The 17,391-nt window shown below is 31.8% G+C and overlaps 1 protein-coding gene, 1 long non-coding RNA gene and 2 other non-coding genes across 4 annotated transcripts; 1 reads left to right on the top strand and 3 right to left on the bottom strand.

Annotated features, from left to right (window-relative positions):
• The first annotated feature begins 6,165 nt into the window (after positions 1-6,165).
• TRNAT-AGU (transfer RNA threonine (anticodon AGU)) lies at positions 6,166-6,239 on the top strand. The gene has a single exon. It is a non-coding gene; the product is annotated as a tRNA-Thr (tRNA).
• A 2,952-nt stretch (positions 6,240-9,191) lies between these two features.
• On the bottom strand, positions 9,192-10,529 carry LOC105166366 (RTF2 RING-finger protein). Its single transcript, XM_011085703.3, has one exon. It carries the CDS (start codon positions 10,390-10,392, stop codon positions 9,322-9,324), a length of 1,071 nt encoding a protein of 356 aa, XP_011084005.1. The 5' UTR covers positions 10,393-10,529; the 3' UTR covers positions 9,192-9,321.
• A 2,640-nt stretch (positions 10,530-13,169) lies between these two features.
• On the bottom strand, positions 13,170-16,765 carry LOC105166365 (uncharacterized). Its single transcript, XR_016066319.1, has 3 exons — positions 15,227-16,765; positions 13,633-13,818; positions 13,170-13,508 (listed from the first exon to the last, which is right to left on the bottom strand). It is a non-coding gene; the product is annotated as an uncharacterized LOC105166365 (long non-coding RNA).
• Positions 16,586-16,688, bottom strand: LOC148787527 (U6 spliceosomal RNA). Its single transcript, XR_016066539.1, has one exon. It is a non-coding gene; the product is annotated as a U6 spliceosomal RNA (small nuclear RNA).
• Positions 16,766-17,391: the final 626 nt, after the last annotated feature.

Genomic DNA, 17,391 nt, shown 5'->3' with positions numbered 1-17,391 from the left:
ATAGGATTAGACGTGATGGGATTGGGCAGGATGAAAAACTAAATGATAAGTAATCCCACCCTCATTATGTATTGTTTGGTTTGAGATACTATATATGTGGTATCTCATGTGATAGTATAATATAGTATTTGGTTGAAGGGATTATAAAATATGAGTATGTAAAAAGACTATTAAGAATATTATTTTTAAAAGTTTATGATTATAAAAAAAAATCCTAAATTATTTATTGAAATAAAGTTTTTAAAATTAAATTTAATTTAATTAGTGGAATATTTCAATTTTTTCTATACTCATAAGAAACATAAATTCTAAATACACATTTAATTTGACAATTAATCAAAACTCCAATATTTTTTAAAGTCCCAAAAAAAATAAATTAATATTTTTATTATATTTTATTATCTAATTATTATAATTTTATAATCTTTTTAATCATTTAGAAAAACGAAGAACGCTAGGTTTTGTTTGAGACGAGTCATTTCGTTATTGTTCATTGGAAGAAGAAATAGATGGAAAAAAAACAAAGGGAGAGAGGAGAGAGAAGTAAAGATGGGAAGAGAGAGAGAGAGAGAGTAGGGAGAGTGGAAGGACAAATAAGAAAAAATATTTTTAATATATGTTTATAATAATTGTAATTCATTATTCCATAAATCTTTATAAATAAGATCGAGTTTTCTATTAATATCGAGCTTTAATAATATCAATCAAATATGTGATTATGCATAATAAGTAATTTTATTATTCCTAATCACACGAACCAAACAGAGTTCATGTATAATTTTAATCTTTATTATATTAAGTTAATTAATTAAAGAGAAGAAAATATATATATATATATATATAAACTAATATTATTAAAGGGAAAACAAAAAGAATATGGGCATTTTGTGTAGGAGTAAGTATATCAAAGAGATTTTTGTAAACAAAATTTCTATCAATTAAAAGTAGCTATTAACTCTCACATTTAATTAAATAGTACTTGTACATTCGATACATATGCATAATTTAACTGTATAATATTTTTATTTAAAGAAAAAAACTAAAATAAGTGGAAATGATTGGTATTTTTTAAATAATAAATTTAAACATGTATAATAGAATAGAATATTCTTGATAGAAAATTTCAAAGAGGTTATTTTATGTAAAAATAAATATGCTTGAGTGTATTTCAATCAAACCATACTTTGTCAGTTAAAATCAGACCAAGCTTATGATCGATTCTTGAATAAATCGATTGAACAAGCTAGTCCCGTCCGATTTTAAAAACCATGGGTTCAACTGTTTTTAATCATTATTTGCTCTCCCAATTTTGTTTTCTTTTTGCTATTGCCTTGGAAAATTTTTCCAAGAAAATATAGAAAAAAAATCATATTTTATGTTTGTAACTTATTTAAATATATATACTTATACCTAAAATTTTATTCCATCAAAGTAGAGTGGAATATGCAAAGTAAAATTGATGTGGTAATTCGAACTGCCTCGGAAACACATGAAACTTTTGTCGGCGGTTTGTTGCTCTTTCAAAAGCATGCATCACAAAACAACTTTACCTTTATTACTTAGTTAATGTTTTTGGCATAAATTGTATAAAATCTTCGTGTGTTTTCAAAATTTAGTTAAAAATTCTTATGTTAAAAAAGAGTAAGCAAAAAATTTTCTATATTTTTCAAAATATTGCATGCTCTCTCCTTCTGTTAGATATATCCTAATGGCGTTAATTTTTTATTAAATTGATCATTATACCCTTCTATAGCAATCATTGATCTTCAATTATAAAAAATAAACACTCCACATCTTAAGTAATTTAAATATATTTTTTATTTATATACATACTATATACAATATATATATAATATAATATAATTATAATATATATATATATATGTCTTTCTAGCGGCGAAGGCCGCCGCCTCCCTGGGCGGTGAAGCCATCGCCCGCGCACAAATGGGGCGACAACAACGTCACCCCCACAAGAGGGGCCGACCTTGCGTTGTCCAGATGCAAAACGATGTCGCCTCTAATGCCCAAGTTCTGGGTGACAGAGGTTGCCCAGAGAAGAAGGGCGACCTCCGTTGCCGACTGAGAAGAAGAAGGTAAAAAAAAAAAAAGTGAAATTATTTAATTTGATAAAATTTATAAATTATAAAAAATTATTAAATATATATTAATAATTTTAATATATATTTTCCATAAGTTAAAAAAATTGATATAATGTTTAGGTGTTTTTATATTTAATTAGTATATTTTATAAATAAATATTAAAATATATTTACATTAAATAATTTTAATTTAATAATAATATATAATATCATAAGTGATTTTTATTTATATTCATGTAAATTTTTAATTTTAAAAGTGAACTTTTAGTATATTAATTTTTTCATTGTCTTTTGTTGATTTAAATTATGTGCATACTAAATTATCAAATAAAAGGAATAAATTGGACATTTGCCCACTTAAAAAACCTCAAAAGTAGCAAAGAAGAAAGGGCAACTCGTATAAACCGTTCGTGTGGCTCACTCTTCGTTAGTTTCTAACGGAGATGGAATATTTTGCAGTACAATACAGGATATTTTTAGCCTATAAATATAATACAGTGGAATTTTGTGCTATTTCCCTAAAAAACATGGGGTGTCATGCAATTTACCCATGTTTTCTTATTAAGGGTTAAGTTCTCTAATACAAAAGGGAAAAAATTGTTACAATAATTGGCTTTGACGCGGACAATGACATGGTGAATGACTCAACAAGTTTTGCTATGTGTAACAGATATGTTGGGGATTTCATTAACATATTTAACTACAAAATATGTTTCACGAACGAACACTGAAGGTGTCATTTTGTTACGCTTCATAATTTAAGGGCGTGAACGCGATATTGACCAAAATTTATGGATGCAAAATATATTCAACTCAGAATTAATATATGCAAGTCTCCCTATTACATGAGACTCGCCTCATATTCAGTGTCTTCCCAAGTCAGTCCAACACTATGTAGACAATTGTTATGGCTGATAAGGTGCTTGATATCATATGTGATTGCGAAAATCTCAAAAATAATTTGTTATAATAGAAATGACAAGAAAAAAATGAATTTAGACTTAAGGCGTGAATAACATATACTTTTTTTAAAGTGATAATTGCTCTCACTATAACTTGCTATCAAGTTTATATGACAAATAACTTCTAGCAAGCCCCCTGAAGTTTGCGAATCATAACTTTAAAGACTTCCCTCAAAAACAGACAAAAACAAATTTATGCGAAAATAGGATTCAAGAGGTGAAATTTGCCATTTGACACTTAGTATTTATAGACATCTGAAACCTTTTTCCGAATCATTTCAATTTTTTAATTGTAAATTGATTCATAACCATTACAATATTTTATGCAGAAAGCTGCGTAACTTTTCAACCATTGCGATGTTCCATGTTATGCAGAAAAACTGCATAATTTTTCATAAGATATATTACAGTCAAATTTTTTCAATTTTTGCTGGAAAATTCAAAATTCAATTTCCATATTAATGAAAAATTAATTTCAAAATAAATCAATAGATTTCTTTATTTCATTTCAAGCACAAGCACGTGCCAAGTATATTTATAATAATATAAGATATAAATATTTATTTTTCTTCCCTCCTAATTTTCCTCCAAGTTCTATTTTGAAAGTTAAGCAGACATATCTCATGATAAATCATTTTAGATTTGTTTATTCTACCAATGGGGAGGGAAGACATACCCATTACCCATATTTTTATTACAAGCAATTTCCATCACAATATCTTATATGTTTCTCCAAGAATCGAAACTCTCCGATGAGTCAATAACTTCAATAGGTACGCAAAGTCATACATGCCTTTAAATGTCGCCCACTGCACTTCCTCATTCAACACCATCCCAGACAACACCATGAGCTCGCTAAAGCGCATTGCATTGATGCCCTTTTCGTTGTCTTCTTGACGGCAATTTTGCTATTTCTTAAGAGCTCAATGGAGTCTACAACATGGTCATCCTAATCGGTGTTGAACTCAAGAAAATTGCATTGCCGGATATACTTGTTTCCACTAGGTTCAGTTATAGGAAGAGTGAGTTTCAATCGAATTAACTTGAGAATCTCCATATTAGCTCTTTAACATCACAAAATTGTGCTTATATCGGCTATTAAATGCATCTCACGAAAAAACTCTTTGTTGAATGTGCATTCGACTCTTTAATTAGTATTAATGATGGAGATTACGCGATCCAAATCTTGCTATATCATTTTCTCCAACTCCCAAGAATTTTAGAAACAAACTATTCAGAGTTGGTTAAATCCATGAGCTTGAATGGTCCAGCGTTCTCTCCCTTTATATGTTCGGAAAATACACGCACATTGTGCATTAGGCGTATTTTTTTTTTTTGAATTTTTTAATATTTTTGTTCTTATATCATTCTTAGACATTACCTACAATAGTACATACACACACACATATATATATTCATTTTGAATTTATTCTTGTTTCATAATAATTATTTATAACTCAAATTTCTAATATTTATGTATGAGAAAAGGAACAAATAAATCAAGTTTTTTTTGAAAATTTTTATGAAATTTTGTATACTAAACTTGATTATTAAGAATGAACTCTTACGCAATATTTGTATCTTTAAGTGAATGGTGAAGTCAATCTTAATGGAGTGGTCAGGAGCTCTGAAAAATTATTTTAAAAATATTTTTTGAATGCTATAAAAGCTTCAATATTTATGTATAGAGCTTTCTTAAAACTTCACTCAACTTCTATTATATTTTTTAAAACCTTACATCCACAAACTTCTATATTTATCTAAAATATTCTTTTTTTATAATATTATTAAATCCATGCTTCATTCAATATTTTGTGTATTGTGCTTTTAATATTAACTTCTAAACCTACATAGATTTCGTTGAAACATGTCATTTTAAAAGTTGTTCGTACATGTACATCTCACTTTATTCTTTTCTAGAAAAATAAAAAAATATATAAATATTCTATCACTTCAGGAAGTCTAAAAATAAAAAAACACTAAGCAATGTACCTAGTGAAAGATAGGAAAAGTGATATTCATTATCAAGTTTTACTTACCATTCTTGCTTTATTTTATTCCAAATCATTACTAACTTGAGCATCTGTTTTGCGGATTAATCCTTCGATATTCTTAGAATAATTAGAAGATTTCTTGAAATTGTATGGTGCTATTGGACCTCGATAAGCATCAGGGTTATGGAGTAGGATGTTCTATATATCCAGATTACATCTTCTACTCCATTTTATATGTACACATCAGCTATACAAAAGTTGCGTTATTTATTTTATTTAAGAAAAGATTGATGAGGCTAAATAAATTAATTACTTAATTAAATAAGAGCTTAAAGAAATATTAATTTTGCATGCTTTTTTTATTATTGTCTGTAAAAATAGAAATTCAAAATTGACAATGTTAAATTATTACTAAATTGAAAAGTCATATAATGGAACGAGTATATTTGTACGTAAATGAATGTTTGTGTTTTGTCTATTACGACCAATGAAAATGTAAAGCATTTCGTAAGAGATATATCATAATAAAGTTATATACATCGAGTGTGTTCAACCTGCTAGTGTTATTTATTAAATTCAAAATTTAGAGCAAAATTGAAAAATTGTAACTGTTAGAGCTAGAGGTGAATGTTCGGATTGAGTAGTTTTGGCTCCTGACTTACTCGGGTTTATATGGTAATACAATACTCGACTTTAAATATTAAATTGGGGTTCAAATAGGATTCTCTTATCTGAATTATTCGATTGAATATTCGATTTTTTTTTATTTAAAAAAAAAGAGAAAAAAAATATGTGTAAAGTAAAAAAGTGTTTGAGACTAGGATTACTTACCTCACCCTTAAATCTTTTACTCCCCTCCCAACCCCCAATAAAAATTCATTTTATTTCTCTCACAAAACCTCTAAACTTTTAGAATGTCCCAGAAAGAAGATCCAACACTTAACTCTATTTTTCTTCCAAATAGAAGTGAATTGTCATTCAACTCCTTGACATTTATCTCTGAAATGCAAGTGCATCCATGACTAGTCTCTATTTTATTTCAAAATCCCTTTGTTTTTTCAATTTTCTTTTCCCAGTACAAAATAATAATAGCCACTATAAAGCACAGCAGCTCTTGTAGCTCAGTTGGTTAGAGCACCCGTTTAGTAAGCGGGAGGTCTTGAGTTCGACTCTCAACAAGAGCAGTCCATTTCATCTCTTCCAATTTTCGACTGCATCATCAAATTCACGGCTTTTGCCATTTTTCATTTTCGATTCTTTTTTTTTTCCTTTCAGATACATTACATGTTTGTCGCCACAGTTAAATTTAATGCAAACATTACATATATATATAATTACCGATGGACTTAATAATGTGATTGTTTAAAATAATTGGCATTTGTGTACCTTTAGTAACAAGACATATAAAAACATACACAAATTTTGGTAAATTACAATGGCTTTTCTAATTTATCATAATTTTATATGTCGTCTTACTATTCGAAAAAATATATTACCAGTAAAACAAGTACCCCTCGTGATAGTTCATTGTAAAAAATATTTGTTATATTATCGTTAATCCATAATAAATATTTATAATTATGATAAATTTTAATGAGAACACATTGTCGTGATTCTTGTACTGTACATTTATTACAATGAGAAAATTTTGGATTAGAAGCTAGTAGCTACCATTGATATTGTATTCAGACACAAAACTCATGACGTAATCTGTTCGCTCATAAAGAGGTTCTTCAATTCATTGCCTGCATTGCTCCTAAAATTTCATAGTAAACTTTTTCAATGGTAAGAAACCTACACAAGTTTTTACAACTATTAATTCACCAGTAAGATCTTGCCTCAACAGTAAAGTTGCAATCTACACACTTTTCACTTAATAAGGTCATGGTGATATGGGTAATTTTTTATAGGTAAATTTTCTATATTTATTAGGTTCGATATAATTCTATATTTATTTATGCATTTAATCAATCTTTATTGAAATCAATATTTTCTACCACACACGTATATAGATAGATTGAGAGAGAGAGAGTTAATTCTACATAGGCCTCCTCTGAAAGTACAAAATTATATTTTCTCTAAAAAAGTTTGAAAATTATACTTACGCCTCCTTTGAGAATCTTTATTTACCCTTGACCCCTTTACGTTAGGATTTGAATGAAAAAAGAATTTCATCCCTCATTTAATAAGCATATATATATATATATGTTTATATTTATAAAGAGATCAATACAAAATTCATATATGCAGTGAGGTAAAAAATTGTTGCATTTTTCCTCCTACAAGTACAAAATTATTGTACGAAAATATTTAATAATAGCTAAAATAAAAAAAATTATATAATTATTTCACTAACGATAATATTTTTTATCCAAACCTTAACGACAAAAGGTCAGACATAAACGATGAATTTTTAAAGAGGCTGTAAATATAATTTCAAAACTTTAGGAGGAAATATAATTTCACATATTTAAAAAAAGGGTAAGCGTAATTAATATACTCGTAAAATCCCTGCCCAAATTGATATAAAGAAGAGATTGCAAACATTTGATGTTAATTTGTTTTCATCTCTTAAAATGGTTAAGCACTATCGATCATTCCAAAATTGTTGCTAAAAAGTTATACAAGTTGCTATTGTTGTCCCTCCAGTTAAAATATGTAACTTAAAGTGCATTGAACAACTCCAGTTGCATCCCCCCAACATCAAACTTCCATTGCAACTCTCATTTCCCAAATTGGAAAAGGATTTCCAACAAAAGGATCTCATCCACTTCATTCTTGTTTTACTTGATCATGTGTGATGTGCATGCAATAAATTGTTAGGAGACCTCTTTCTTTTTGTCCTAAACTTCAAAGTGTCAAAGGTTACTTCTTCGTAATGGAGTTGAACTATATGCATGTAAAATGATCAATATATGAGTTCATGTATCGCATCTTTATAGAGGGAGACGATCAAAACAAAGCGACATGGACATCAGCGTAGATTTGGTGTGGAAGTATACAGATGAAGTGGAAGTGGGGAAGGAAATCACACAAGGTAGAAGGAAAATAAATGAAGAACAACACTGTATTCTCATAGAAAGTTGAATAGCAGCATATGGTATTGAAGCCTTGCATTCTATAGATGTCAAATCAACTTAAAGGCCCTGATTCCACAACAAATCTGCACAGGACATGGTAGAATCATAATCTCAGGAAGGTAAAAACATTCGACGAAGCATGTCAATAGTTGCCTCGCTATTCACTTGAGATTAGTAAGAAGACAAAGATCCCATTCAAAATCACATATGTTTCTCTTAAGTAGCAATAGAATCTTGAGCTAGAAGTATCCATGGAATCAACTTCTTTGGGAAAATAAACAAAGCTTGAAACTCCCCAAACTTAGCAGATGTACCAAATGCTCAATCTCTTCTATGATCCACAAATTAACATAGGCTAGTGCAGTGTGAGATTAAGAGTTGGACAAATGGAGAACTTGACAATGAGTGTGACGTTCCTCAGATCATTAAACTTGAGTATTGAGAGAGATATCTTGAGATGAAAGTGTTGTAACATTGCTTGCATCAATTTGTCCCCCAGCATGATTACTGTGACCACACCATACAACTGTCTATCAACTATGAATACCCAAAATGTTTCAGATTATGACCATCGATCAATACACTTGTGTTGCCGGAGGAAGAGGGGGTAGGGGGTAGGGGGAACCTGGGAAATCAATCCTATTCAAGAGCAATGAATGTCCTTTAGACAGCATTACAACATACTTTATTTGAAAAATATGGACGGATCACAATTTTTGTTAATACATTCAAATAAAAAATGAGCATCATGAATTACTAACAAGAAATCTCAGTGAAGCAAAGGCAGACATATGCAGTCAGAAGCAAACACTTCAATGGATTAATGTTTCTGTTTAAAGCCAGCCATTAAGCTTGGCAAGAAATACCATTATTAAACTAATGCCAGAAACAGATAAAAGCGCCTTTTCAGTTGGTTTTCTCGTATGCTCGATATCTGATAATTCACCTTGGTTCTGATTACAAACACAACCACAAAAGCATGATTACTCCATCAATTTTCTATTGTGCTACTGCACTTGCCAGAATCAAAATAACTAAATAAAAGAAGAAATCATCTGTGGCAAGTCAAGTTTAAGAAGTTCATTAATAACCCCGGACAGAACAATCAGTATAATAGCTACAAGCAATGACAATCTTCAGATACAATACAAACAGAACACTAACACACCTCCAATGCACCAGCTAATCAGTTCCGACCAAGTGGCAACGATCTGCAAGTAAATGTCTCCTTGAAATCCGATTTCTTTGATGAAGTAAAAATAGAGGCATACACCTCCTTGGTTGCATTTGCTGGAGCTATGACTCCTGCTTTCAACTTCTTAGTCGACCCATTCGCATCAGTTTTTGTCCCATTCCCTTCAATGCCATGTTTTGTCCCCGTCAATCGCCCCACTTCCTCTCCATTCACATCCCCATTCCTCAACTTCTTAGGTTTCTTGCCGGTATCCTTAACTTTCAGTTTTTCCTCCTTCACCTTCTCCCACAATTCCTTAACCTCCTCCTCACTCCCATTTATCACAATCTTATCACTTTCCACAAATTCCTTATGACAAATCAAACAAGCAGAAGACTTCACCTCCTTAAACCCCTTTGCGCTGAAAACATGCCCACAGCTTTTGATCGCATAAAACTTATATTTCCCATTAAATTCCAGCCCAGTTATTGGGCACTGGAACTTCACCTCCCCACTCTCCCTAGCTCCCGGAATCTCCGCCAGTTCAACCGAGATCATATCCTTCAAACCCTTAATATACCAAAACTCTCTAGGCATATTCTTTTTCAACAAAGCCTCGACCAAAGCCTCCTTATTAAACAAATTTCCCAACTTATCAATAACCACCGGGTGCCTCAACGGCTCGTTGGACAAACTACAGTTGAGCCATTTAGAAAGCCTCATTTCATTCGGATCAACCTTATCAGGCTTCTTAACCGCGTACATATTCAAATAACAGTCCCGGGACTCCGCCCCCGTGGCGCCCCCATCTCCACCGCCGCCGTGGAACCGAAGGTGGAGGGTTAGAGTGGAGAGCGGGGCGATCAGGGAATTATGCAAGAGGCGGGTGGAGTCGGCAAGCGGTTTGCCATTAAGAGTGAAGAAAAGGGAACCACGTGGAACCGACGCAATCGGAAAAATGGAAGACTTCAGATGATGGAGGGTGAGATCAGGGCTAGGGTTTTGGAAAATTAGGGCACGGGTGGGGATTCGGAGGTCTGGGGATTGAACGAAAATCTGGAAATTTCGTGATGTGGGTCTCATAATTTGGGAGAAATAATCAATAAAAATTTCTGAAGAATAAATATGAAGCTAGAAGAAGTTGTGAATTGGGGAGAAGACGGAGAAGATGAAGATATGTATATATATATATATATATACCGTCGTAGAGGAGGAGGTGAAGACGGGGCATGAAATAACCCACTTAGAATGAGTTCGGGGTGTCCGGGTCCGGTTGGATGTAATAGATATGGGCTACATGGGTCTCAATTGATCCTTTGGGCCGGCCTACTATTCCTAATTTTCATGTTCAATTTGATCTGACCTGGCTCTATATCAAGCATGTACAAAATTAGGGGGAAATTCTAATCAAACTAATTATATAATAACGGTGATATATTTGCTATATGATGATCAATTTTTTTTAAATTATATATTAATCACACAATAAATATATCATACTTGTTATATAATTAATTCAGATTTGATCAAATTTAATTTGAATTAAGAATTTTTTGAAAATTCACAGGGTGTTTGGCTACACTTATTTGAAATAAAGAATAACAAAAAATGCATAAAACTCTACTGTGTTTTAAAAGGTTGGCTAAAAACTCTTTTTTATTTTAAAAATAGGCTAAAACCCCCTTATGTTTTGTAGAACTCAGCAACAAACACCCCTTTCGTTGGTAATTAGCGGAAGGTGCATTACACGCGCTCTTTGTGCATGTGGGGGTATTTTTTTAATGATTTTTTATCTTTTTCTTATGTATTTTTTATTAAAATACTCTTTTTTATTTTTGTTTTATTTTTGTACTTTTTTATAATTTAAATTGAATATTAAATTATAGTTAATTTATTTAATATTTAATATTAAATTATATTATATTTAATTCAAATAACTTTATAATTATTAATTGTTAAATTTAAAATTATTTTTAATTAATTATAATATATATTCAATTGTTATAATTATTTAAAATATTTTTAATTAATATATATATATTTTAATAAATATAATTAAGATTAATTAAAAAAAAAGAAAAAACACAAGAAAAAATGAGTTTGCGACACTGGAAACTTAGAGACAAGTTCCCAACGCCGTCTAGATGAGTTTTTGGCTGCCAGTGGTACCATTCGAATCCCTTTTTCAAAAGGAATATTTTTATACTTTCAATTTGAATTTTCGTCAACTGGAGAGACTAGGTTTAAGCCACTACCTGCAAACATGTTTGTCGTCGATTCATCGCCGTTTGGTTGAATCTCAGCCTCAGACCACCACCATCAGACTCGTCTTTTCAAGCCAATTCTAATGAGACTATTTATTGTGGTAAAGTATTTGTGTATATTTGACAATTTGAAGAATTTACGTCGATTCTAAAGCGATGGAGATGGTGGAGGAGTGAGGGGTGGGGTGGGTAGTTAGTTTTTATATATATAATAATAATATAATTTTTTAGATTTAAATTATAAAATTATTTATATATAATATAAGTTAAATAATTTGTTAAATCTAAATCTTTTTATTTTTTTTAAATGTAACGGTTGAGATTAATTAATTAAATCTAATGATCAATATTTTGATCAAAGAAGATCCAACGATTATTATAATAAAAATAATATATATTAAGTAAGGGATAACAGTCATTTCTTAAAAAATTAACAATGTTAGTTAGATTTAACAAAGAGAGGGGCGATTGAGCTATATTTAATAAACACAGGGGGAGATTTAGCCTATTTTTAAAACAGAAAAGAATTTTTAGCCAACTTTTTAAGGAATTTTTATACATCTTGTCCTACAGAATAAGCTTTTAAATATTTGAAGATGTTTAAAAGTTTAAGAATGTCGAATCTTATTTTAAAAATAAATTTTTAAGGTGCTTGAATAAATAAGATATCATAATTTAGAAGGTATAAGAGATGTTTGACATAATAAATTCTTTATATTAGAGTAAATATCTAAAAGACCATAAAATTACTAGAATTAGAATCATATATAAATAAATATTTCTACTTCAGTGAAGAAAATAATAACAAACTTCGATTATGTGAATAGTAAAAGTAGAATAGTAACAAAAAGTGAGGGTTTGTTCCTCTCCCTTAAATGTAAAACTAAAATATCTTATAAAAAGAAATAAACTGAATTCAATATTTTAATCAAGAGCTTCAATTCAAATATCTTACACAATATTTTGAAAAATTTATAAACTGAATCAAGCCACCACCTTTTGGATAATAGTATAGAAAAAAAATAATTTTTGTATATTGATTTTTGCTAGAAAAATGAATGTAGAAAATAGTTGATTTTACCAAACCACAATTCACCAAAAGCTTACTAAAACACAAATTATTGGATTAAATTATCATAATTTGAGTGATCAAACACCTTGGATGTGCACAATGAATCAAAATGGTGAACAAGCTAGCGTAAAAGGGGAACAACTGTAGCCTAACGAGGCACCCAGAAATGGATAGGCGCGAGGGTTGAACACAGCTTCAAAGAAAGATAAAGCTCCCCGTGGCTAAAAGCCCATATTCGTAAGAGTATCAGATGTAAGCAAATGCCTGCCCAAAGGAGAGTACTATCCGCCGAGAGTTGGTAATAAAAAGTGCGTGATCAAGGTTCCTAAACATGCTCATGATAACGATAAAAGCCAAAAACTGGATACCTTTCTCAGATCAAATTCGAAATTCAAGAAGACACTAAAAAGATTTATTTCTGTATAAGTTGGAACCAAGAGTGAGTATGGATGGATTGATAGCCTGCAACAAGTATGGGGTTTCTTGATTTAGGTAATAATATGTAGCAATTGCCATGGTGGCGCTGGATGTGCAACACAAATTCAGACTTCTGCTTAATGAGTACAGAACAAGTATCAGTGTAGCCTGAAAATTTTTTGATACACAAAAAGCAGAAAGTTGATGATAGGTACAAACTGCAAGAGTGATTGAATCACAATGTATATCACTCCGTTACCTGAGAATCTATACGAGCTATTTACTTGTGAAACTGGACAATAATGGTGAACGTGGAGGAATCCTCATTTGTATGATGAAAAAGCAGCAATGTGACTCAAGCTCCGGTAGGCTAGCAGCATTTTCATCTCCAAGCAAAGGTACCATTTCTATTTTCTGCCAGGTTATTGAACTCCTCCACTCTCGGCCTACAAGGTCATTCAAGTACAGAAAAATCCAGGTAAAACTGTTTGATGGAGAAACATACGAAAATGAGAGTTGTATTGGTTAGCAAGTCAGTGAACAAATATAGCAGAGAGCGTGTGGATATACATCTCAATTCGAAAGGCCATGCTCCTTCAAGTTTCTGGGTGGACCAAGTCTTGGTGTTTGCATGTTCTGCTCGTGTTTTATCCAAAAAGGAAAGAAGATGATGTAATGGATGTTTCTCGCCATTGTGGAGGCACACATCTCCATCTTGATAGATCCTTGGAACTTCGCTTCTGGTGATTCATTAACCTGAAAATACATAGTTTCATTAAACGTATATTCATTGTGCAAATCGCATGGTCACAACATATCTCAATCTTTGAAGGAATTTTCAATAACAATATGCATTTCCAAGACTGAAAAATTAAGTGCATCAACTTCTTTGCATTTATAATGGGTTCATCATCTATGCAGAATAGTGATATGAGAAAAATCAGAAAAATAAGGAAAAGCAAATTGTGCAACTGAGCAACAACTTTCTTTTATTTTCTTTTTCATGATGACTCTTGCCTTATATTCAAGATCTTCAACAATGAGTCAGATAATAGACTGAATAGCGACAAAAAGCAATGCAAGGAATTCAAGAGATCAGCGGCAACCAGGTCATCACGTCTATTAGACGGACAGTTGAATGAAAAAAATGATTTTACAAATGTGAGAGTAGAGTGCTGGTAGCTCATTACAATTTAAGTAGCAAGGAAAGCATTGGATCCTTTTAGTAAGCATTATTTGGCTAGAAAACAAAGAAAATGCTCTAATACCCTGTTAAGAATGAAGATTAAAGTCATAATACGTGGTCCAACTAAGATGCGCTCCATGTGCTCAGTGTCTAGGTTGGTGCTTCATGATTATGTACCAAAAGTTCCAAGAATCAATATGCTGAAGATATATGGCCATTAAATTAAGTTTCCAAAGAGCGGTACAATTTTGTCCTTACGGTATGCTTTCAAGCTCTATGCAATAGAAGATACATCCTTAAATTTGGAAAGAAACCCAATAGACATGCGAGAGTACCGTCCATTTATAGCTTGCACTTCTCCTTCAGATACCAAATAGTCCTCCACAAACGCCCCTTGCCGAGCCCCCAGTTTTCCCTGAATCCATTGCCTTCATTCTTGGGACTTTGACCCCTTGGATTGTGTACTGCATTTATGACTCATAAAATGGTTTTCGTAAGATGGTTTTCAAGGCCACATGACTTCTGAACCCTATATCCTAGGTTGCATGATTTTGTTTATAATTTTCGGTCCCCAAAATCATCTTTTATCCATTGCTAAGTAACGACCCTTGAATGCTCTAGTACATTAGAAAGTTAATTCTTTCTTTTAAAGATTTAGTCAGTTTTACTGGCAGAAGGCCGTGGCTTATCATGAAGAAGTTGAAATCAAATACATTGTTGTATTTTGGAGAAAGTGTTGCTGCAAGCATTATACTGTGATTCTTAGTACCTTAGCCCATATTATACATGGAAGATTCCCTCTTAAAAGAACAAATAAATCAAGGTATTGCAAAATGCAATAATCTTCAACTCTGCAACTAGATGTTATCAGATTAAGAATGAGATGAGTCATGGACAAACAATACATGCACTTAACAACCAAAATGACAAACGATAGAAGATAACACATCTAAGAGGCGTGTTTTCTGGAAGATTTACCAACAAAATCTACGGCAGCTTCCCAAGAGTTGATAAGCAGTGAGTTATAGATACAGTTGCAGTGTATCATTCTATTCGAACTTGCAAACATATAAATTGCAGCAGAAGTGGATGGCACTAGCAGCGTATTTACCTGCCTGTAAACAATCAACTGTTCCATATGTTTTCACAGGATATCAGTCAACATTCGCTGATATGCACTTTATTTTCCATCAGTCTTTAGCTAGGGTTCCTATACATTGATCTCTACGGGCATCCAGGCTATGTGAACAATGGAGATACCATAAGCAAAAGTGAATACCCGCACAGTGGCTCTGGGGAAGTAAATAGAAAGCACTTCTACCGGGATTAAGAAATCTGTTAGAAGAACTCTGAACCTAATGTTTTCATATCCAACGTGTTTCTACCGACTACAATAAATTCAGTATGTTAGCTTGATCACCATGCGTGACATTCATCAAACGTTTCCACACCAAACTACATGAAATCTTTATCTTATTCCCACCATCCTCTTGAGCATTTCAGAATTCTCGACTTTCTGAAGATAGAAAGAAAAGAAGATGCAAGAACACTCTGGAGTCCCATATCACATTCAGAAGAAAGAGCTTTTCAGCATCATATTAATCTACATCTAAAACTCAAGTCCACATTTTACTCTATCTTTTCCTATTTACATATCTTGCAGTTGAAATTCACTATCTTAGACATCACATATTATTAACATGCCCAGCAGCGAAACATTCGCAAAGGAAATTACACCAAGAACACTAATTTTCCAAATGCCATGTTCCCGAACAAAAAATATATGAAGAAATATACTGAATTACCTTCATTACACTTCTAAATCAACCATTAAAAAACCAAGTACCTAAATATGGTCTGCCTCAGGAAGTTCTCATTCTGAAGTACATTTGCATATATATACAAATCAACTATGCATGTTATCAAATAGTTTCTACCTATTTTGCCAGCATAACGAGCGTCAAAGACAATCGAAGCCACATTAACCAAGAATCCGAAATTATTAACAAGGTTTCCGACGTCCGCTTCCACCCTCAGCCGAAGGGTTTCTGCCCTACACCGGCACCAGCTCCAGCTGCAAAGCCTAATCCTCCTTTGTTCACCGTAATGAGTACTGATAACAATCATATATACACTTCATCAGCTCAAAAATTCACTCAAGTATGAGAAGAAGCCGAATAATCGAGAAGCAATCCAAAACGAAAGCATAAGAACCAAGACAAACTAGATTAAAAATCGAAGATACAACCATCACAACCAACTCAAGCAAACCCTGAAACACTTCCATCCCGCAAAAATCAACTTTCTCATCCACAAAACCTGACTGAAATTTCTCAAAAAAATTTGGACCATTTCTCGATTTATGCGTGTCATCCTTGCGCAGGGGCCATGCTAATCTTCTCTGTATCGTTCCAATTTTATCGGATGTCCCCGAAGGGACGAACGATTGTCGGCACACGCCTCCTCATCTACAACAAAACTGTTTGATATCTCTGCGATGTGGGAATTGGAGTTGAAGGGAAGTTCGATTGAAGGCCACGATAAGTGGGCCTATGAATGCTTGGGCCGCATTGTAAAGTTGGTTAATGGGCTGGGCTGTATATATGTAAAGTTGATGAAATACTTTGATATTTTATATATATATATATATATTTTTACTTTGAAACTTTTGTTATATTTTAATTGATAATATAAAATAGGGAAAATATAAAATATATCAATATGAAAATTACATAAATAGAAAATTATTGCTATATTAATTAATCAAACAGATGATTTCTATAAATAAAATAAATATAAATAAGGGTATTTTAATCAATTCACGTTTTTTCAACAAAAAATAATTACTCTGATACCTTGAACCTTAATAAATAATAGTGCGTGACGTACACTCGAATGAGTCTGCAACAATTACTTAAAAATCTTAATAATTGAACAAATTAAAATTATTAAAAAATAAAGAAAGATAAAAGATATAAAAAAAATTTAAAGTACGTGAAAATTGAGAGAGTGATAAAAAGAAAAATTAATTAATAATAGTAACAATTTTGATAAAATAATATTAAAAATAAATAAAATGACGTGTCAAAACTCGAGGATGCCTAAGGACACTTCTTCAGTAATAATAGATGATAGATAAGCAT

The sequence above is a fragment of the Sesamum indicum genome, linkage group LG7 (assembly GCF_026168435.1).
Source record: "Sesamum indicum cultivar Baizhima isolate 11 linkage group LG7, ASM2616843v1, whole genome shotgun sequence".
Taxonomy (NCBI): domain Eukaryota; kingdom Viridiplantae; phylum Streptophyta; class Magnoliopsida; order Lamiales; family Pedaliaceae; genus Sesamum; species Sesamum indicum.
This window is presented reverse-complemented; position numbering and strand designations above follow the sequence as displayed.

What these genes read in the sequence shown, in the direction of transcription:
- LOC105166366 (XM_011085703.3), bottom strand. Translation starts at nt 10,392, where the DNA reads ATGAGACCCACATCACGAAATTTCCAGATTTTCGTTCAATCCCCAGAC.